This window comes from Piliocolobus tephrosceles, chromosome 13, assembly GCF_002776525.5.
Source record: "Piliocolobus tephrosceles isolate RC106 chromosome 13, ASM277652v3, whole genome shotgun sequence".
NCBI lineage: Eukaryota > Metazoa > Chordata > Mammalia > Primates > Cercopithecidae > Piliocolobus > Piliocolobus tephrosceles.
The window spans coordinates 45958307-45982269 of NC_045446.1; the positions used below are offsets into that span (position 1 = coordinate 45958307).

Here is a 23963-nt window from a genome sequence, read left to right on the forward strand (position 1 = left end):
TAAACAGAAATTATGACTGTAACCTTATCTCAAAATGGGTTGGAAAACATATTTTCCTGTCACTTTCTGTAAAATCTGAGATTTCAAAATAAAAAGTAAAAAAGTAAGTCTTGATGTGATAAATACCGTAATATAGGTATACACTGCCTCAGTGCTCATAAAAACGGAGAAAAGGAAAAAACAAATTCTTCTTTGCACAAGTTAAGGATTACTTTCCAGAGGCAATGAAACTGGAGCTGAGTCTTAATTATCAGTTCCTTGGGGGAGAAACAGGGCTAACGGTATTCTAAGGAGAAAGAGTATGAGTCCAAGCACAGGAAGCATGAAGGAGACAATGTGATCAAAAGATTCTGGACAGCTTAGTGTGTTAGGCTGGAGTACGGAACCCGTGGCCATGTGTGGAAGGGAGTAGTGGAGACTATGGCTGAAGATGAGACTCGAGTAGTGGGCAAGGGCCAGACTATAAAGAGTTTTGCAGGCCACACAAAGGCACTGCAATGAAGGGAGGCAGTGAAGATTTTCCAGCTGCAGTGATAAAATACATGTTTTTATTTTAAAATATTTATTTATCTATTTGAGATGGAGCTTCGCTCTTGTTGCCCAGGCAATGGTGTGGTGTCAGTTCACTGCAACCTCTGCACCTCACCCGGGTTCAAGTGATTATCCTGCCTCAGCCTCTTGTGTAGCTGGGATTACAGGTGTGTACCAGCACGCCCAGCTAATTTTTAATTTTTTTAGTACAGACGGGGTTCCACCATGTTGGCCAGACTGGTCTCGAACTTCTGACCTCACATGATCCACCCACCTCAGCCTCCCAAAGCGTTGGGATTACAGGCATGAGCCACTGCGCCTGGCCAAAATAAGTGATTTTAGAAAGGCAACTTGCAGTAGCATTACGGAAAATCAGTCAGGTTTGCCTAAATAAGAGTGATAGAATCAAGAAGTATTATTGAAGGCAGAACTGACAAACTGTTGATCAACTGAAGTACAAAGAAAAACAAAGAACAATTATGAGCTGTTTTACATATTTTGAGCCTGAGTCATGCAGAATATTCGGAGAATAATGTCCAGAGAGAATTTGGAAACCTGGGAGATTTTCCCAATAAAAGTATACAGAAGTAAAAATCACAAAATTCATCACCTTATTTTTCATTATCATCTTATCTTCAGATGCCTCTTGAAAGTGCCAAACACCTTTTCTTGCTACCTCTTTTTTCAATTTATTTATCAGAACTATGTCTTTAAACCCAATTATATTAGTTGTATAGTTCAATCTGCTTGTGCTCATACACTGAGGAAGGAACTATGGGAATTCTGGCCTTCAAACAGTAGAAGTCACCTACCTGAGTTAACTTGGGTGTATAAGCTTCCATTTCTTGTTTAATACTTTGAAAAGAATTAATAATGTCCTGACTTGTTGCATACTGTAGTGACTGGATGGGAGTTGGACCATGATAATACCTGCAGGTTAGCACAGAAGAAATTACTAATCACACACAGTAAAGATGCTTAACATCTGTCTTTGCAACATTTTGGCAGTCAGAACAAAGTTCCCCTCAAGGCAAGAAACGATAACTATATAGTTAAAGAGATTTCAATAAAATAATTTCAGTAAAATAATTTAACTCCCATAAGGGCAATAAGAAGGCAACAGCAGAAAGATCCAACATTTATTGTCATGGGTTTGATCATTTTTGCTTTCCTGAGAAGTATAAAGTTTAAACAAAAAAGGATATTGTACTGTGATAGTGACAAACTGATTAAAACATGAGTGCTGTACTTGCAGGATATATTTTGGACTGAATTGTGTTACACAGCTATTCTGCTTAATATTGACCAAACTTACCTATCTGACTTCTTGAGGTTTAGTGCAATCGTTTTTACAGAGTTATTTTTCCCCAAGTCTTCATACTCAATGGACTCTTGTAATTTCGCCTATAATTATTAACACAGTACTTTTTATTTGGTCACAACTTTCTCTTACAAAATAAACATGACTGAAAAAACAAAACTGTACAGAGTAAAAAATGAAGTCTTCCCACCATGAGCTTCACTTCCTAGAGATGACTGTCCTACAAATGGTTGTCCTACAAATATTTTCTCAACAAATACTTAAGAGTACTAGTTTTCTTACACTTTGACTACATGAAGTATTACTGAACTTTTTACTTTTGCCAATCTGGTAGGTGAAAGTTTACATTTTATTATTTTTTCCCCAAATGAACGATGTTATGCTGTCCGCTATTTTTATATTGGGTACTTTTTAAAAAATAAGACTTTTTTAAATATTAAGGAAACAGTCTTTTACTTTATGTGTTGTAAATACTTTATCTTCCAGTTTGGTATTTTTTTGTTTTAATTATAAAAAATTCCATCTCCTCGGCAGATGCCTGTAATTCCAGCTACTTGGGAGGTTGAGGCAGGAGAATCGCTTGAACCCGGGAGGCAGAGGTTGCAGTGAGCTGAGATCATGCCAGTGCGCTCCAGCCTGGGTGACAAGAGTGAGACTTCATCTCAAAAAAAAAAAAAAAAAAAAATTTTACCTCTTTGCCTGCTTTTTGCTTATACACCTGGGGCTTTTTTTTTTTTTTTCTTAGGCGCAAATCACCACCTCCCCAGCTGAACTCAGCCTCCTAAATTGCTGAGATTATAGGCACATGCTACCATGCCCAACTTGTGGCTTAATTTTTGCTTGAATCTTGGATCCACTCAGAATTTATTTTGGATTAGGAGTAAAATAGGGAATCTAAGTTTCTTTTAACAAAATTATCGATCAGTCCTTCTAACACCATTTGTAAAATAATTCATCTTTTCTCACCGACTTTTAAAATGTCATGTGTATCATATATATGCTTAATTCCTCCATGTATTTGGGTTTACTTCTGGACTCTTTATTTTTACTAATTTTATTCACTAATTTCATTAATCTGTTACCACCTGTGCTATTAACAACCTGCTTAAATTTTTACAGCCTTGTAATAAAAACATATTACTTATGAAAGATACATGATCTATGTAAACATTTGTGCAAATCAGCCTTGCAATGTCTTCCTCTACAAAGCTATGAAATTCATCCGGTCAACTCTTATTGACTACCAAGACTAGAATCAGAACATTCAGGTTATTAACTATATCTCAAAAAAGGTCAATCTGAAAATTTAACATTTTAAATTGCTCCAACTTTAAGATTCTAAATAGTCCCTTTATGGTACAGAACAAATCTGACCTCCTCATATGATACTCAGAGAAACACATCCTAACTTAGACTCAGCCTAACTTTTTTCTCTTTTTTTATTACTTTCTCAACTCTATACCCTTCACCCAACTTCAAGGATTACTGATGTCTTCATGATTTTTGACATATGTCAAGCTTATTTCTACCCCTGCTGTCGCCTTACCTATGACATGTCCCTTACCCATGCTCCCGTTAACAATCCAAATCCTAAAGTTATGCCAAGGCCTAGTTAGGTCACCTGACTTTCACACTTAACTGAAAGCTCCATCAAGGTAGGGACTCTGTCTGCTATTAATTCTGAATCTCTCATTCTACAAGTGAGAGAATCTATAAATTGTAACCCTTTACAGAATAAAGAGCAGTCAACTACTGACTTGGAAGAATAGTTAGAGCCAGCATTTACTACTGAATACTGATAGCCCCTGACTTACAATGGTTTGACTCGGAATTTTTCAACTTTATGATGGTGTCAAAGTGATACATATTCAGTAGAGAAACCATACTTTGAATAGCCATACATTGTTTTTCACTTTCAGTATTCAATGAGTTACAAGAGATATTCAACATTTTATTACAAAATACGCTTTACAGAAGGTAATGCTGCCCAACTATAGGCTAATCTAAGTGTTCAGAACACATTTAAAGTAGGATAGGCTAAACTATGGTATTCCATACATTAGGTTATTCAATGCATTTTCGATTTATAGTATTTGCAAATTCTGATGAGTTTACTGGGATGTAGACCTATTTAAGTCGAGAAGTATCTGATTTGTAAAAATTCACACAAATAAATAAATTTCTTTTTTATTTTTTGAGATGGGGTCTTGCTCTGTCATCCAGGCTGGAGTGCAGTGGCACGATCTCAGCTCACTGCAAACTCCACCTCCCAGGTTCAAGTGATTTTCCTGCCTCAGCCTTCCAAGTAGCTGGAATTATAAGTACACGTCACCACGCCTGGCTAATTTTTGTATTTTTAGTAGAGATAGGGTTTCACCATGCTGGCCAGGCTGTTCTAGAAATTCTGACCTCAAGTGATCCACCCACCTTGGCCTCCCAAAGTGCTGGGATTACAGGCATGAGCCACGGCACCTGGCCAAGAAATTTCTGATAACTTGTTCACCACCAAGAATTAAGGGTACTCAGTGCAACAGTATACAAAGAAAGCATCACTTAATAGATTTCTTCTCTAACTTCTTTATAATTTATATTTCAGTTTTGCTTTAGTTCAAAAAAGAAATACCTTACTGACTTTATTAATTTTATAGGTAATACATGCCTGTAAAAACATTAAGTTACTGAAATAGGCTAGCACAGTGGCTCATGCCTATAATCCCAGCACTTTGGGAGGCTGAGGTGGGTAGATCACATGAGGCCAGGAGTTCAAGACCAGCCTGGCCAACATGGCAAAATTCCGTCTCTACTAAAAATACAAAAATTAGCCAGGTGTGGTGGTGCATGCCTGTAATCCCAGCTACTCCGGAGGCTGAGGCAGAAGAATCACTTGAATCCAGGAGGCAAACGTTGCAGTGAGCTGAGATTGCACCACTGCACTCCAGCCTGGGTGACAGAGCAAGACTCTGTCTCAAAAAAACAAACAACAACAACAACAACATTAAATTACTGAAATAAATGAAAGAAATTAAGACTTATCCATAATCTCTTTATTGAAAGATAACTGTTTAGCATATTCATCTGAAGGCCCTTTCAAAGCTCACAAACTATTTTTTTGTGCGTAAAACTGTACAGTACAATCTGTTCTGTGAACTCTTTGATGCAATATATCATTAATGCTTTCAAAATAATTAATAGTTGCATCAATCTCTATTGTATTAATGCACTACAGATAACAGAATCCTTGCTGTCTTTATGATACTGTAATGAATATTTCTATCTTAATCTTAGTATACCTCTCTTAAGAACTAAATGTCCACAAGTAGAACTAAGGATATAAAGCTTTAAATGTTCAATACACATTGCCTGACTGCTCTCTAAGAAAGCTTTATCCTAATTAGGAAGGGAGGTACAAAATAGCTTGGCAAAGTTGCAGGAGAAGAATAAATACACAAGAAGCTAATTCTGTCCATCCTTCTCCACATCCTCAAATTATTTCATCAATATTTAATGAGAAGACACTTTCAGCTCTGAAATGCTAGGTTTAACAGGGCTAATTCACTTTCTTTTAAAAATCATACACATGAAACTTTGGCTTTTCTGTCATATTGCCTCTGTTGAATGAAGATTTTATTCCCACAGAACAAAAATCACATATAAGAACAATCTGTATGCATGTGTACATGTGGGGAAAATAAACAAACAAAAAACAATAAAAGTGGCTAACAGGCTAGAGTCAATGGAAAGTTGGCTGGCAAGCCAAAGCTGGGGAAATACTCTTTGTAATGCTATACACTTTAAGCTAAATGCTTAATTAACATCTTGGTCAGAAGAACTGAGTCATAGGAAATAAGCATATATAGTTCTTGCAGTTACATAAAGTATTTGGAGAAACTTGAGCCCCAAATGGTTCATATTTTTTTGCCCATACCCTTTTGACTGCTGGCTGAAAGCAGTCTGCATCTCCGGAATTTCCATCCATGCTGCTGGGCTCACTATTTTGTTCATTTTGTGCTTCTCTTAAAACAAAGGGAAAAAAAAAAAGTTAACATTAAAAACCACAACCAAAACACCACCACAACTCCATCTGGATATCTTGAAAAGCCCAGTTACTGCACCTCTGCATTTATACTTAACTGTTTTCTGAGTCCAGCTGCCAGGACCATGGCACTGTGATGGTTAAATCTCTTGATGATGGCAGCATTACTATTCTCTTTTATGGATTTAGAATTGGAAGCAGATGGCACAGAGGAAATGCCATAGCCCTGTGAGAAATAATTTAGTAGATTAAACATTTTTTAAAAAGGTTCTGCTTTTCTTAAGACACGCTTAGCGGAAAAAATTTGCTGGATGATGGGACTTTATTATTTTTCACGAACATTACTAAATATTTATAAGCAAACATTTAAAAACAAGTGACATTATACACATAAAAGATTAACAAATAGCACTAACTTGTTATAGCATTACAAAATACATCTTAAACTGAATTTTTCTCTTTTTTTTTTTGAGATGGAGTCCCGCTCTGTTGCTCAGGCTGGAGGGCAACCTTTGCCTCCTGGGTTCAAGTGATTCTCTTGCCTCAGCCTCCTGAGCAGCTGGGATTACAGGTGCCTGCCACCACACCCGGCTAATATTTTGTATTTTTAGTAGAGATGGGGTTTCACCATGTTGGCCGGGCTAGTTTTGAACTCCTGACCTCAAATGATCTGCCCACCTCGGCCTCCCAAAGTGCTGGGATTACAGGTGTGAGCCACTGTGCCTGGTCTGTATTTCTCTTTAAAGAACAATTTGGATCTAGTTATCAAAACATTAAATAAAAGCAATAGAGGCCAGGATGCCTGTAATCCCAGCACTTTGGGAGGCCAAGGTGGGTGAGTCACCTGAGGTCAGGAGTTCAAAACTAGCCCGGCCAACATGGTGAAACCTCATCTCTACCAAAAATACAAAAATTAGCCAGGTGTGGTGGCACACACCTATAATCCCAGCTGCTTGGGAGGCTGAGTGAGGCAGGAGAATCACTTGAACCCAGGAGGCAGAGGTGGCAGTGAGCTGAGATTGCACCACTGCACTCTAGCCTGGGTGACAGAGCAAGACTCTGTCTCAAAAAAACAAAACAAAACAAAAAAACAAACAAAAAAAAGTAAATAAAAAGAATGGAATATAGTGGGAAAAACAGACTATGGATTCAAAAAGATAAAGCGTCAAATTCTTTTTCTAACATTAATCTAGGCAAAATAAACTTTTCCAAGTTCTATAAAGTAGGATAAACAATAATAAAATGAAATTATGTTTTAAAACATGTACTGAGTGCATGCTACTTGCTAGACCACGTAGATACAAAATTGATTAAGACCCCATGCCATAGAAGCTTTAATACTAGTTAGTGGGAAGCTGGGCTGGAGAGAATTACTAATCAATCCTACTGGAGAAGAGGGTTTGAAAAAGCTACATAGAGAACCATAAGATAAACTGGTGCTTGCCAAGTAGATTTGGGAGACAATTAACATTTCAGGGAGAGGAAACTGCTTAAACAAAGAAAGAGGCACTGTGGTCCCGATTATTTGGGAGGCTGAGGCAGAAGAACTATTGAGCCAAAGAGTTCAAGTCCAGCCTGGCAACATAGTAAGACCCTGTCTCTATTTAAAAATAAAACAAAACAAAAGCAAAGAAGCAATGTAGCACATATTGTGACATGAGACTGTATATGGTTCAATATACTGAGAAATAATGATGGTCCAGGAATTGGTGAGGCTAAAAAGGTAAAAGATCGTAAGACTCACATGTGCTGGGCATGGTGGCTCATGCCTGTAATCCCAGCACTTTGCGAGGCTGAGGTGGGTGGGTCACCTGAGGTCAGGAGTTCAAGACCAGTCTTGGTCAACATGGTGAAACCCTGTCTGTACTCAAAATACAAAAATTAGCTGGGTGTGGTGTGTGCCTGTGATCCCAGCTACTCAGGAAGCTGAGGGAGAAGAACTGCTTTAACTCAGGAGGCGGAGATTGCAGTGAGCCGAGATCACGCCACTGCACTCCAGTCTGGGCAAAAGGGCGCGACTCGATCTCCAAAAAAAAAAAAAGATCCATATGCTGTTCATCCATGTATCAAATAATTACTAAGTGATTATTACTACATGACATGTGCTGGGAACAGGCCAATAAACAGAACAAAGTCAGCTTCATCAAGATTACACTCTGACAGGAGAGTGAATGGAATTATCAAGTAAAACAAGGCAAACACAACTTTTTTTTGAAAGTGGAAAATGTTATTGAAGAAAATAGAGGGTAACATGATGAAGTGACTGAATTTGCGGGTGGTTAGAGAAAGCCTTTCTGATGAAGCAACTTCATTATTTTTAATTTTAAAATTTTTATTTTTTTTGAGACAAGTTCTCACTCTGTTGTCCAGGCTGGAGCACAGTGGCCCAATCACAGTTCACTGCAGCCTTGACCTCCTGGGATCAAGTGATCCTCCTGCCTCAGCCTCTCAGGTAGCTGGGACTAGAAGTGTATACCACTATGCCCAGCTAATTTTTAAATTAAAAAAAAAAAATTGAGAGATGGGGTCTCACAATGGACTCAAACGATCCTCTCACCTCAGCCTCCCAAAGTGCTAGGATTAAAGGCATGAGCCACCCCACCCAGCAAGAAATGACATTACAACAGATATCTAAAGATAGGCAGAAGCTGGTTAGGGGACAAGCAGGTAGAAGAACAGTTAAGTGCATAAGCCCTGAGGTAGAAAAAGCGTGGCATGGAACTGAAAGGTTATTATGTCTAAAGCATGAATGAGTGGAAGTGCCCCATCTGAGAAGCATGCAGGAGCCAAATCAAGCAGTCTTGTAGGAGTTTTGATTTTATTCTAAGTTCAATGAGAAGATAATGAAGAATTTCACATAGGGGCTTATCAGTATCTGATTTGTATTATAATCCTTTTTTTTTTTTTTTTTTGAGACGGAGTCTTGCTCTGTTGCTTAGGCAGGAGTGCAGTGGTGCAATCTTGGCTCACTGCAGCCTCTGCCTCCCCAGTTCCAGCAAGTCTCCTGCCTCAGCCTCCTGGGTAGCTGGGATTACAGGCATGAGCCACCAGGCCCGGCTAATTTTTGTATTTTTAGTGGAGATGGGGTTTCACTATATTGGTCAGGCTGGTCTTGAACTCCTGACCTCAGGTGATCCACCCGCCTCAGCCTCCCAAAGTGCTGGGATTATAGGCACAAGCCACTGCGCTTGGCCTATATTATAATTATTACTGCTAGGGGAGAATAAACTATAAAAGACAAGACAGCAAAAATAAAGGTCAGTTAGGAGGCTAAGGCAAGCAAACAGGCCAAAGAAGATGATACCATAAACACGAAACGGTGTAAGCGTCTGTGTAGATCCCACAGATGAGAGGTGTATTGTACAAGGCTTGCTGATACACTGAATGCTGGATATAACAGGAGGAAAACATGGCTGGCTCCAATGGCTCATGCCTGTAATCTCAGCACTTTAGGAGACTGAGGTGGAAAAACAGCTTGAGCCGAGGAGTTCGAGACCAGCCCGGGCAACACAGCGAGACCCTGTCTCTACAAAAAATAAAAAAATTGCCAGGCGCGGTGGCTCAAGCCTGTAATCCCAGCACTTTGGGAGGCCGAGATGGGTGCATCACGAGGTCAGGAGATTGAGACCATCCTGGCTAACACGGTGAAACCCCATCTCTACTAAAAAATACAAAAATCTAGCCAGGCGAGGTGGCTGGCGCCTGTTGTCCCAGCTACTCCGGAGGCTGAGGCAGGCGAATGGCGTAAACCCGGGAGGCGGAGCTTGCAGTGAGCTGAGATCCGGCCACTGCACTCCAGCCTGGGCGACAGAGCGAGACTCCATCTCAAAAAAAAAATAAAAAATAAAAAAATAAAAATAAAAATAAAAAAATTAGCCAGGTGTGGTAGCCTGTGCTACAGTCCTAGCTACTCAGCAGACTGAGGCAGACTGCCTAAGGTCAAGGTTGCAGTGAGCCGTGATTGTGCCACTGCACTCCAGCCTGGGTGACAGAGTGAGCCTGTCATAAAAAAGAAGAGGAAGAATTAAGGAGACTCACCGACTCCCAGGTTTTTGGTTTAAGCAAACTGCAATACTAAGAGAGAGAATATCCATGGAGATAGGTTTATGAGGATGGGAATCAAAGGTTCCATTTTACATGTGAAGTTTAGATGTCTTTGAAATAACTGAGTGGAGATGTGAAGTAGGCAATTAGAGCTCTGCAGTTAAAGACAGACTATAGTTACCCAGGATTCATCATTATGTAACAATAATTTTTTTATTTTTATTTTTACTCCCTCCCCTGTTTCCCATATCTAGTAAAGCAATGGAATAGAGAGAATGCATTCAGGAGGCTGGAGATCATAGCCTATGACAGTTACTACCATCAGAAGATTGATAAGGGAAGAAGGAACACCAAAGGAAAACCTGCATCAACCAACATTTGTAGTAAAAGGATTGGTTATATAAATGTTGACATACCTATACCATTGAAATACTATGCAGGTATCTAAAAATATAGACAACAACAGTAACGCCTATTACCTACTACTTATTACGCACTAGGCTCTTTTAACTCATAGAAATCCTATAAGGCAAGTACTATTAGCCTAACGGGGAAAAAAAAAAAAAAACCACACAAAAAACTGGGCTTGGGCCGGGCATGGTGGCTCACGCCTGTAATCCCTGCACTTTGGGAGGCCGAGGCAGGCGGACCACTTGAGGTCAGGAGTTCGAGATCAGTCTGGCCAACATGATGAAACCCTGCCTGTACTAGAAATACAAAAATTAGCCTGGCGTGGTGGCATGTGCCCATGATCCCAGCTACTCGGGAGCCTGAGGCAGAAGAATCGCTTGAACCCTGGAGGTGGAGGTTGCAGTGAGTCGAGCTCATGCCACTGCACTCCAGCCTGGGCAACAGAGTGAGATCCCATCTCAAAAAACAAAACAAAACAAAACAAAAAAACCAAACTGGGCCTGGAAATGTTAGAAAATATCAGAATTGGCCGGGCATGGTGGCTCAAGCCTGTAATCCCAGCACTTTGGGAGGCCGAGACGGGCGGATCACGAGGTCAGGAGATCGAGACCATCCTGGCTAACACGGTGAAACCCCGTCTCTACTAAAAATACAAAAACTATCTGGGCGAGGTGGCGGGCACCTGTAGTCTCAGCTACTCGGGAAGCTGAGGCAGGAGAATGGCGTAAACCCGGGAGGCGGAGCTTGCAGTGAGCTGAGATCCGGCCACTGCACTCCAGCCTGGGCGACAGAGCAAGACTCCGCCTCAAAAAAAAAAAACAGAAAATATCAGAATCTAAGTCAGCTAGTTTGGTTTTAAAGTCTATGTTTTAAACTATGGGATAGTTTATACAGATATTGATACTAAACAAAAGATAAAGTTATAAATGTACATGTACAATATGCCATCATGTTTATTTTAAAGCCAAAAAAAGCATTAAAAAAGTCTTTTCCTTCATAGTAAGTTGTAAGTCTAAGTGCCGCTAAGCTTTATTTTCTCAGGATAATTAAAGAGGGCCATGTTTGTATAGATTCTTCTTGACTTATGAAAGGGTAATGTCCTGATAAACTCACTGTATGATGAAAATATAAATTGAAAATACACTGGCCGGGTGCGGTGGCTCATGACTGTCAATCCCAGCACCTAGCACTTTGGGAGGCCAACATGGGCAGACCACCTGAGGTAAGGAGTTTGAGACCAGCCTGGCCAACATGGCAAAACCCCATCTCTACGAAAAATACAAAAATTAGCTGGGTGTGGTGGCACGTGCCTGTAATTCCAGCTACTCAGGAGGCTGAGGAAGGAGAATGGCTTTAACTTGGGAGGCGGAGGTTGCAGCGAGCCAAGAGTGCACCACTGCACTCCAGTCTGGGCAACAGAGTGACTCAGTCTCAAAAAAAAAAAAAAAAAGAAGAGCAAGAAAATGAATGAAAACTCGAGTAAAGGGAATAACTGAGGAAGACAGGTTCTGGCCTAGAAGACAGAGGTAGTGATAAAATTATCCTTGATCACAACAGGAACCACTTCTTTCTCTGTAAGTGGATAAATCTGTAGGTCTGGGGTCATGATGCTGAGGTAGGTAGGTCATATATGATGGCCTACTTGCTGAAACACTCGGGATGGCGTGGTATAAGCGTCATGAGACTGCTTAAGGTTTGGCAGACAGTAAGCAATCAACAAATGTTTGTTGTCTTCCTTATTTATTAATTTATCCACATTTCTTTAGATTAACTGTTAGCTAGAGCATAAAGCTGGACTCATCACATTAAGCCTTTATTATTAGTAGAGAACTGTGGATGAGGGAGCTAGAAGTTTATTTCTAAAAAGTTTTAGCAACTCACACAGGAATTTCATTTCTTCCAGGCAATTTTAATGGCAAACAATGCTATTTCAGAGCACTTCCAATAAATCACCTCAAATAACAGTATTTTGCTTATCTGACATTCTCACAAGTGAAATAGGACTACACTTAAGACAATGTTGAAGACTAGGAGAAGACTCTTCTCTCTCAAAACTTCTTTTATTGCTTCTTACCTCATCTAATGGTTTATCTTCCAAAGCTGTTAAATCTAGTAGTGGGTTTTTCACTCCTAATGAAACCATTGTTTTTAGGCCTAGAAAATCAACAAAATAAAAAGTTCAGCATGTCTTATCTGTGTCAGAAATTAACACCTATAATGTCTAGAGGGTGGCAAGTTAAATACCAACGTCCATCAGAGATAAACAGTTACCTTTTTCATCTATTTTGGCACATTCTGCAAAGAGATCCTTTGACCCTGTATTCAGGCGATCCCTGTGAAAATAATGGGACTGGAAAAAACGTGTCCAGAATTCCTTCTCTGTCATGTTGTGGGGAACATTTTCTGCATATTTCATTTTTACTGTGGGGAAAAAAAATCCACAAGAAAATATATACTGAATTTCCATTTTTAAAACTTCTCAAATTGGATAACAGAAATACAAACTATCAGCAAAATCTAGACCATAAAGCTCTCAAGTCTACATACTATATATTATAATCTCATTATAAATATGAAATATAACTTGAGAGATTAGGCGAGGCATGACCTCTATAAATCTTACAAATTACTAACAAAACCTTATTTGCACAAACAGAATAAGGTTTTGAAGTTTTAGTAGAAATACCAAGAATCTCAGGAGTCAGAGCTGAGTTGGCTTGTTTGCTTATTTATATATGTGCACTCTCAATCCAAGGCACTGTGTTAGCTGGTGGGGAAAGAAAGAGCTCAATACCCACTGGACTGTCAGCTCAGCACTCCAGGGGCTTACACTCTAGCAAGCATAGAGTTCAACAGCATTGTTTCCTGAGCTCTGAGTTTAAAATTCTAGGTCTGCCACTTTCTGTGTGACCCTGAGCAAATTACTTAATCTTTCTGTACCTTGGTTTCCTCATCTGTAAAATAAGGGTCATAACAGTATCTCCACTTCATAGGTGTACGTGATGATTAAATCAGTTACTATAGAAAAATAACTTAAATAGTGTCTGGCACATAATAAACACTACATAATTATGTTACTATCAGAAAGATATAAAAGAGCCAGGCACTATGGCTCAAACCTATAATCTCAGCACTTTGGGAAGCCGACGCGGGCAGATCACTTGAGGTCAGGAATTCAAGACCAGTCTGGCCAACAGGGTGAAACCCCATCTCTACAAAAAATACAAAAATTAGCTTGGCGTGGTGGCTGGCACGTGCCTGTAGTCCCAGCTACTTGGGAGGTGGAGGCAGTAGAATCACTTGAGCCTGGGAGGCGGAGGTTGCAGTGAGCCAAGATGGTGCCATTGCACTCCAGCCTGGGTGACACAGCAAGACTGTCTCAAAAAAAAAACAAAACAAAAAAAAAACAAGAGGGTCTTGTTTTGTTGCCCAGGCTAGTCTTGAACTCCTTGCTTCAAGGGATCCTCTTGCCTCAGCCTCCTGAAGTGTTGGGATTACAGGCGTGAGCCACTGAGCCTGGCCAGGATTTCATAGAGGTGGCAAGGAGGTGATGCTTGAGCTGAGTCCTGAGAGAGAGAGATTCCTAAGGACTAAAGGGGTGAGAGTGGTGAAGAGGGAACAGAGAACAGAATACAGCTTAAGAGAGTACTGCTTAGTCAGAAGAATGACAGACGCACTGGCTCTCACCCTTGCCTGCACATAATAAATCACTGAGGCTGGGGTCAAGGAATCTATACTTTTGGGATGGCATCTGCATGGGAAGTAATTTGTGGGTTAGGAAGGTCACTCTGGATACGGTACGAAGGATGATCTTAGTAGTGTAGACAGACTCATTTATTGATGTCTCTGCAGAATGCCATCTCATCAGGTATGTTGCAGGCTAAATAAAGTTTAAGAACCACTGATGAAAAGAATGGCAGTCATATCAGTGAACTGATGACAACACATTATTTACTGAGCTCCTAGTATCTACTGTATGTCAGGCACTGGGTAAAGTACTTTACGTAATTTATTGCACTTGATCAGGAATGTGAAGCTTTTTATTTTTCATTGATATACCACAGAATACATCCATATATTTTAACCATCTAAAAACTGATTCTTCTTACCTGCTGGATAGGTCCTAAATATGGACTCAATGATATCAGAAGTTAAATTATATCTTAGACCGTTACAGCCATCGGTTTGGGGCCGGACATCCGCCTAAAACAAAGTCCATACACACATACACGTTAGAACATCAGGGAAAGATGGCTAAGGTCCCAGTGGACACTGGACAAAGGTGGAAAAAAAAATTTCTAAACTAACTGCATAGACAGAGAAAGTCCCTCACCTTCACTTTTTGCACAGAGGCAGGACGCAAAGAAGCCTGACTTGTTTCTCACGGTCTTAAGTGACCTATAAAATCTGCTTCTTTGGAAGTCTAATATGGTCAAATAGTCATGTTTAAGTATGAAAGCAGAGAGGTGGTGGAGCTTTAAGATAAAATTTGTAATAGTCATAAAAACTACCACAAACCGTGGTTAGTAAATAATTAAATTAACATTAACTGACTGGCTTCTTTGGGAAAGGCCTTATTAATTTGCTTCACTAATAAACATCCAAAAAAGATACCAAACATACAAATAGTATTCAAAATTTTGTTGAATGTGTCAATACTATTCTGGCTCCACCAGAATACCAACTGACTGAATTCCATTCTATAATTCCATAGATGAGGTATTTCTAATTTTTCTAATATAGTTTACAAATCTTACATTTTCCATAATATAGTCATGATACATTTAACTTTGTAAGTAAAACATGGCAAAGACGGAAAAAGGCACCAGAAAGCCCTAAATTTGAAAATATTCGAAAAAGTATTAGTCCTCATTTTCAAATTCCATTTGACTACCAGTATGCTAGGGTCAAGTCCAAAGGCCAAGAAAACATAACTGGTAAAAAGAAACGTAAATTTTTAAAAACTTGTATGTATTTTAAAAAGTTTGGAAGAGGGCTGAGTGTGGTAGCTCATACTTGTAATCCCAGAGCTTTGGGAGACTAAGAAGGGAGGAATGCTTGAGGCCTGGGATTTGAGACCAGCCTGGGAAATACAATAAGAGCTGCCTCCAACCCTATAAAAATAAGAAAATTTAGCCAGGCAAGGTGGTGCACACCTTTAGTTTCAGCTACTTGAAAGGTTGAAGCAGGAGGATCGCTTGAGCCCAGGAGTTTGAGGCTACAGGGAACTATCACTGTGCCACTGCACTCCAGTCTGGGTGACAGAGTGAGACCCTGTCTTTTAAAAACAAACAAAAATAATAATAGTTCAATAATAATGAAGAGTATCATGGATACTCAATTTTCCAATAATTTCCTTTAAGGAAATGCTAAATTTAACAAAAGGAATAATGGTCTTAAGACGTATATTGGGGTTTGAATCTTTCTTTTCTTCAGAAATCTAGAAGGGTCACATACCAGAAATGCAGCAGAAATGCCAACATCCTGCTTATGATTGGATGTGGAAGAACTATCTGTTGCATTCACATTTAAACGATTGGCCCAGAATTCCTCAGCACTGATCACTTGACTCACAACAAGGTCTTTATAAAGCTGAAACAAAACAGGATCTTCTTGCAGCATTCTGTAAAACAGAATATACTGAATATAACTGAACTTCTAGAATAAAACATCATTTAGGTACATTTTAAAAAGATTTTGGCAACACAAAACACTGAAACACACAACTTTTATTTTGTGATGTTTGAGCAGCAGAGGTCATTCAGTTCACTTTTCAGTAATTAAGAGCAAAATACCCCACATTTTTGGAGGAACAAATGAAGTGGTAATAAATGGAGGCAGGTATAAAGGAAAGATTAAACCCTTTGAGGGCATGGGTTTGATCTTATTCATCTCTGTATCCCAGTGATTCAAAGATCACCACGTCTGCAGTGTACTGTTGTCCGTTGGTATCTGAAAATGCTCAAGTCTCTTAGATAAAATGGTATATTTACATACAAGCTACACATATCCTCCCATATACTTAAATCTCTAGATTTATATTATCAAATACAATGTAAATAGTTGCTATACCGTATTTTTTATTTGTATTATGTTTAATTACTGTATTATTTTTTTCTCCAAGTACTTCTGATCCAAAGTTGGTTGAATCTGTGAATGTAGAAGTCCTGGATATGGAAGGCTGAATGTATTTTCTTTCACATACAGACATAAATGGGCAGGAGAGGAGGTATGCTTGAAATTTTCCAGCAGTGAAGTTTTTTTCCCTTTTTTTTGAGATGGAGTCTTGCTCTGCCACCCAGGCTAGAGTGTATTGGCACGATCTCAGCTCACTGCAGCCTTTGCCTCCCAGGTTCATGCAATTCTCCTGCCTCAGCCTCCCGAGTAGCTGGATTCCAGGCATGTGCCATCACACCTGGCTAAGTTTTGTGTGTGTGTGTGTGTGTGTGTGTGTGCGCGTGCACGCGCGTATATGTATGTATGTATTTTTTTTTTGGTAGAGGCAGAGTTTCACCATGTTGGCCGGGTTGGTGTTGAACTTCTGACTTCAAGTGAGTCACCTACCTCAGCCTTGAAAAGTACCGGGAATACAGGCATGAGCCACTATGCCTCGCCTTCAGCAATGGATTTTTCATGGTGCTAAGCATGCACAGATATAAGCACTGATGGCCTGAAAGATACTGGTGATGGAATAATTCATAAGGAAATTGTGGCCAGGTGTGGTGGTTCACACCTGTAATCCCAGCACTTTGGGAGGCTGAGGCAGGCAGATCACTCGAGGTCAGGAGTTTGAGACCAGCCTGGCCAACATGGTGAAACCCTGTCTGTACTAAAAATATAAAAATTAGCCGGGAGTGGTGGCGTGTGCCTGTGATACCAGCTACTTGGGAGGCTGAGGCAGGAGAACTGCTTGAACCCAGGAGGCGGAGGTTGCAGTGAGCTGAGATCATGCCACTGCACTCCAGCCTGGGTGACAGAGCAAGACTCTGTCTCAAAAGAACAAGAAATTCTCATTATTTTACATACTGTCTCACTTTTTCAGTGTGAATTCTTTTAGGTTTCTTGTTCACAAGCATACTTCCAATGGCTTAGCATCTTCTCTGTAACAGAGAACTGGGAAAATAAATTAAAGAACTTCAGCACCTTCGAATCTCTGCTCTGTTCCTAAGCAGAACTTAGGTGTGATGCAGTTAATTCAACTTCTGGGTTTCCATTCTCACTTGCCTGAAGTCAAACAAGCAGTAAGATTTTAAAGCTGAAAACTAAACACCAAGGTAAAGACACTAGAGCCCATATTTTCCTACATTACAGTATCATAGCAGAAGTGAGGATAGATGGCCGGGCGTGGTGGCTCACACCTGAGGTCAGGAGTTTGAGACCAGCCTGACCAATGTGGTGAAACCCCATTTGTACTAAAATTACAAAAATTAGCTTGGTGTGGTTGCATACACCTGTAGTCCCAGCTACTCAGGAGGATGAGACAGGCTAATTGCTTGAACCCGGGAGGTGGAGGCTGCAGTGAGCCAAGACTGCACCACTGCACTCCAGCCTGGGCGACAGAGCGAGACTCCATCTCAAAAAAAAAAAAAAACCAAAACCAAAACAACAAAAAAAGTGGGGATACCTAACAAGCTATTACCCTACTAGGAGACTAGAGAGAACCCAGTATCTATCTCTTTCGAAAGGCTATTCTTTTCCTCCCACCTGTTCTTTTCTTCCAGTTCTTTATTTGCTTTCCTCTTGAATTTGGGCAGCAGCTGCTGAAGAAGGTCCTTTACTGCATCTCGCTCTTTCACTGCTGTGCTTTCATTGGAAAAATGGAAGTTAGTTGTGTCCCCTGCATGTAGGACCAGCTGAAGCTGAATTTTAGCTTTTCCTTCTGGACTAATTTTCTGGCCTAAAAAGAAGCATGAGGGCAGTTAGATGATGACACTCACACTGTGGGAATAACCATACAATAAGTTACTTCCCAAGAAGATTCAGGATTCCTTTGGGCTTTAACTGCCCTATTCCAATATTGATGCTTTTGCAGAATGCACTCTTCTTAAATGATCCCATGTAACCAGAGCATGCTCAACAAATTCACTAACACTCTGCTTCCGTCTTCGGTACTCTTTTCATGCAGCACTTCTCACCCACTGCTACTACCTCCAGATATTAATGGGCTTTTGTTTCCATTCAACTAGGGCAGACCTCTTTAAAGTTTTCTGAATGTATTTAAAACAAACTGCCCCAAATCAACATTATCATTAATAAAAATGACCTATCATGATCCAAAAGAGTGCAAAATGCAGCCCATGGCTTATTCATTTTGCAAGGGAAATATATAATTTTATATCCAAGATATCTGGTGTCACCACTTTAAAAAAGTTATCAAACTTAGCCTCACTAAAAGTGAGATAACCTGACACTATATGCTTTCTGAGGTGATGGAACAGGAAGTGAATATCACTATGTATGTTATTATTCTTGCACAAAATGTTTAAGCTGAATATATTCAAGCCTTTAGATCTGATTTTTAGTTTATAAAAAAATACAGGTATACGGGAATAAATTAAAACCTTGAGGAGACAATCAGAAATATTCGAAACGTTTGATATTTGACAAGGCTACACCCTGAAAGGGACTAAAGAAATGACAACTACAGGAACCTACACTGGATACCATTTTTTTTTTTAAAAACCCAAAAACCACAACTATAAATATCATTGAGACAGCCAATGAAAATATAACAATGGGTATTTTTTATTAAAATGTTTTCAGTGTGATAATGGTATTACAAGCAATAAAAGTGCACACACAAATAATAAAGCAAATATGGCAAAACAATAAATGTAGTATCTAGGTAGGGCATATTACATAGGTTTTCACAGTACCATTCTTTAAAATTTTTTGTAACTTTGTCAGCTATGGTAAGAATTACTGCTGATTTTCACCTTAGTGAAAATCAAGTTCCACTGCTTCTTTCGGATGTGGGCATTCCTTCAAATATTCAACTTGAACCTGTTCTGGTGCAAATTTAATTTTGGGTATGCACTGCTTTCACCAATAACTGAGAAGAACTGTAGAGAAATTGGAGATGGGCATACTGTTTATTCTACACTGTGGTTATCACAATGTGCGTGTGTATTACAAAGCTATGGGGCTAGCTTCCCATTTGAGAGAGATGCTAATACTCCTAATTTATAAGTCTATTGTTATAGAAATGTTAGTAGCTAAGGCTATTAGCTACTAACAGAAATTTGTAGGGCATTCTCACAGAAATACATACATATATCTATCTATCTATCTATATATTTTTTTTTGAGAAGGAGTCTCACTACAACACCCAGGCTGGAGTGAGTGCAGTGGTGTGATCTTGGCTTACTGCAAGCCCCGCCTCTCGGGTTCATGCCATTCTCCTGCCTCAGCCTCCCAAGCAGCTGGGACTACAGGCACCTGCCACCATGCTCAGATAATTTTTTGTATTTTTAGTAGAGATGGGGTTTCACCGTGTAAGCCAGGATGATCTTGATCTCCTGACCTCGTGATCCGCCTACCTCAGTCTCCCAAAGTGCTGGGATTACAGGCGTGAACTACCATACCGGCCAGAAATAAAGTTTTAAAAGGAGGTACTATTACCAGGATAGTGGACAAAAGACCATAAGGCTTAGGCAGTACTGAGCTATGATGAATTTTAAATAGCATTCTTTTTTGAAAATGAAGATTCTAAATTATTTCAGTGGAGAAAGACAGGGATCTTGGTTATTTCCTGCAGCAAAGTAGAGGTAAGTCTTTGGGGCAAGGCAGCGGTTTGTATACAAAGCAATTTATAAACTGAGCACTTGCAAGTTGAGGGTTGTCCGTTTTGGGGGGGGTATCACATTGCTTGAAATTATCACAGAATTTTATTTAGGAGAAGAATCTTATATCCAGGGAAATAAATGAATTCAATTAATGATTACAGTTAAAGTACTATAATTTGTCAAGGAGTTGTTATCCTAAGTTTTTCCTAATCAAGATCTTTTTTTTTTTTTTGGAGATGGAGTCCTGCTCTGTTGCCCAGACTAGAGTGCAATGGCGTGATCTTGGCTCACGGCAACCTCTGCCTCCCAGGTTCAAGTGACTCTCCTGCCTCAGCCTCTGGAGTAGCTGGGATTACAGGCGCATGCACCACTCTCGGTTAATTTTTATATTTTTAGTAGAAATGGGGTTTCACCACGTTGGCCAGGCTGGTCTCAAACTCCTGACCTCAGATGATACACTCACTTTGGCCTCTCAAAGTGCTGGGATTACAGGTGTGAGCCACTGTGCCTAGCCCATGCCTGAAATTTATAAAAAGAAATTCTTCCATCTACATTCACTGTAAGGTTGGGTCTTCTCAACAGAAGATGACCACATAAACAAAGATCAGACAACTTGCCTAACTGGTACAATTTTAGCACAGGAAAATCTGGCATCATTTATCAGCATTTTAAATGCATAAACCTGGCCAAGCATGGTGGTGCATGCCTATAATATAATCCTGGAACTTTGGGAGCATGAAGCAGGAGTGTTGCTTATGGCCAGGAGTTTGAGACCAGCCTGGGCAACACAGCAAGACTCTGTCCCTACCAACAATAACACACAAAAAAAATCACATCAACTATTAAACAGGAAATTATTTGCAGAAATGTATCCTATACACACAAGCTTGAAATGATAGTAGTGCAAACACTGCAATAAAAAAATTCTGGAAACTTCCTAAGTGTCCAATCACAGAGGGCTGGTTAAATACATGATGGTATATTCATTTATTGGAGTATCATGCAACTCTTAAAGTGTGTGGAGATCTATACGTGAGGTAGATTTACATATTATACATAAACCTGTACCTGTTCTATTATTAACTGAAAAGGCCAGGTTGTAAAATAGTATATATTCAGTGACCCCATTTTGTAATTATTTCTACATGGTTGATTTTTGGATATAAAATAAAACACAAAGATTATTTATACAATCTTTTTATAAAATTACTAGCAACTATGACATACAAATACATCAGAACTTAGTATAGCTGACTTACATTTAATATCTGCATACATATGGCTGATTGTAAATCTATCTTTGCCTTCAGGTGCCCAAGCAATTCTTTCTGCCATGAGGTATAGAGCTCCATCCTGCTTCTTTTGACGCACTTTCTTTACAATCAGCAAAACTTCTTCAGATGAGGTTGCCATGGTGGCTAGAAGGTGCTAAAAGAGAAAAACATGATGAAGAAAAAAACTATTCCACACATCAATTAGGGTTGAATTTGTTGACTTCTAGAGTCCCTTTCAAATATAAAATCTAAATTGTAGGAAATTAACAGGGAAGAAGAAAGTCTCTTTTCTGATTCAAAATGGAAGATAAAGTTGCATGCCATGGCATCATTCCTCTACAATTACATTTTATTTTGCTCATACCACAGGTATAAATTTATACAACACTTATATGCTAATGAGTATTATCAATTTATTTTCCTCAGTTATATTCTTAAATTATACATACACAATTTACAAATGTGTATTTTATACAGTCTATATTTACAATTGTAAAACTTTAGAATTACACAGTCATATTTATTATTTAGTTCAAATTTGTTTCAATTGAAACTAACGTCTGCCAGATTTGTGGGGTCTTCCCAGAACCACTCCCAGAGCTAAAACCACACCAAAGTTTGCTGATTTCTGGTCTGTTTCTTCTGTATAAATAAAACTGAGAGAACTAAATATTTAACACTTCACATGCTAATTTCCTATCTTTTAACATTCAAACGTCTTCAACTGCTCTCCAAGTCTTGGCCATGATTCATTGGTATAATCCCTAACTAGTAACCTGGGAAAGAGTCTGGTCCCTCCAACTCCATCCCCCACCTCTGGGAATCTTAAATGCCCAATCCAAATCCTCCAGGCTTGAGTGTGGCTGTCTGGACTCGAACTGATGGTGATGTCTGCCATGGGCCGGGATGGGGAAAGTTGTGGCACCAACGCCACATATATGCCATTTCTGGTGAAGTTATGACTTTAGTTTTCATAACCAGAGGAATGGCTAAAATATAATTTAACAATTACGTTTGCCCTGGGCAAATAAGTGAAGCTTTACTGAAGTATTTTTCCGAGGGTTAAAACAAATCAAAACAGGACAAGTGAGGTGGCTTACACCTGTAACCCCTGTGACTTGGGAGGCCGAGGCAGGAGATATTACTTAAGCCCAAGAGTTTGAGACCAGCTTTGTCAGCAAAATGAGACACTGTCTGTACAAAAAATAGGTCTAACTACATGGGAGGCCAAGGTGGGAGAACTGCTTGAGCCCAGGAGTTTGAGGTGGCAGTGAGCTATAATCACCACACTGTACTCCAACCTGGGTGACAGAGTGAGACCCTGTCTCTATACAAATAAAATGGGAACAATGAAACACTGGATTTGCCATTAGTTCTTCAAAATAATTGAGAACTTCTATTTGAACATAATGGAAAAATAAGTATTAGTAAGGGGAGTATGGCAGGGATTAAAAACAATAGAAATCAGAAATTCCTGTTATAAAATACAAAAAAAAATTACAAAAAAAACCCCATCACTTTTTTTTATTTTTATTTTTTGAGATGGAGTTTCATTTTTACTGCCCGGCTGGAGTGCAATGGCGTGATCTCAGCTCACCACAACCTTTACCTCATGGGTTCAAGCGATTCTCCTGCCTCAGCCTCCTGAGTAGCTGGGATTACAGGCATGCGCCACCACGCCCAGCTATTTTTGTATTTTTAGTAGAGACAAGGTTTCTCCATGTTGGTCAGGCTGGTCTCAAACTCTCAACCTCAGCTGATCTGCCGACCTCAGCCTCCCAAAGTGCTGGGATTACAGGTGTGAGCCACTGCGCCCAGAAAAACCATCACCTCTTAAGATTAATAAATATGGCTGGGCATGGTGGCTCCTGTCTATAATTCCAGCACTTTGGGAAGCTGAGGCAGGTGGATCACTTGAACTCAGGAGTTCGAGACCAGTCTGGGCAACATGGTGAAACCTGTTCCCACAAAAAATACAAAAATTAGCCAGGCACAAGGATGTGCTCCTGCAGTCCCAGCTACTTGGAAGGATGAGGCAGGAGAATGGCTTGAGCCCAGGACAGAGGTTGCAGTGAAGTGAGACCACACCATCGTACTCTAGCCTGGGGATGAAAGTCAAACCCTGTCTCAAAACAAAACAAATCACTGGATTAAAAAAATTATTACTTCTTATTCACTCAAACAATGAGTTAGAAACAAAAAATATAAGGGAAAAAGGTGAAACCCTGCTTTCTCTGAAGTTGATTATCTCAATTATGAGTAGTCAGATACCCCCTTTTTAAGTCTTTACAGACTATTCTATCCCGAAAAGAGAAAGGAAATAGGTCAGTGTGAACACATTTATCCAACAAATTTGTACTGAGCTAAGGAGCCTGGGGGCTATCCAAAGATGAATGTTGATTTCTGCTTTCAAAGATCTTCCAGTGCAGTGAGCAAGTGTGTATACGTGTACTATTTGTTAGTGGATACAAATTAGAATGCATGTGGAGTCCTGATTAGGGAAAAGGAGTCAGGCTGGTGGGAGCAGGGAAAAGCAAAAAGAAAAAGCAGATAAGCTACAAGTC

The 23963-nt window shown here is 39.6% G+C and overlaps 1 protein-coding gene across 1 annotated transcript in view; it reads right to left on the reverse strand.

Annotated features, from left to right (window-relative positions):
* The window catches only part of GTF2H1 (general transcription factor IIH subunit 1), a 45874-nt gene that overhangs the window by 13176 nt on the left and 8735 nt on the right, over window positions 1-23963 (reverse strand). Inside the window, exons 2-11 of the mRNA XM_023230759.3 lie at window positions 21385-21553; window positions 18045-18237; window positions 15798-15963; window positions 14450-14543; window positions 12612-12761; window positions 12415-12494; window positions 5984-6111; window positions 5778-5865; window positions 1847-1935; window positions 1344-1461 (exon numbers count right to left, since the gene is read on the reverse strand). Coding sequence (XP_023086527.1) covers window positions 1344-1461; window positions 1847-1935; window positions 5778-5865; window positions 5984-6111; window positions 12415-12494; window positions 12612-12761; window positions 14450-14543; window positions 15798-15963; window positions 18045-18237; window positions 21385-21538 — 1260 coding nt within the window. The 5' untranslated portion in view covers window positions 21539-21553. The remainder of the gene's footprint in view (window positions 1-1343; window positions 1462-1846; window positions 1936-5777; window positions 5866-5983; window positions 6112-12414; window positions 12495-12611; window positions 12762-14449; window positions 14544-15797; window positions 15964-18044; window positions 18238-21384; window positions 21554-23963) is intronic.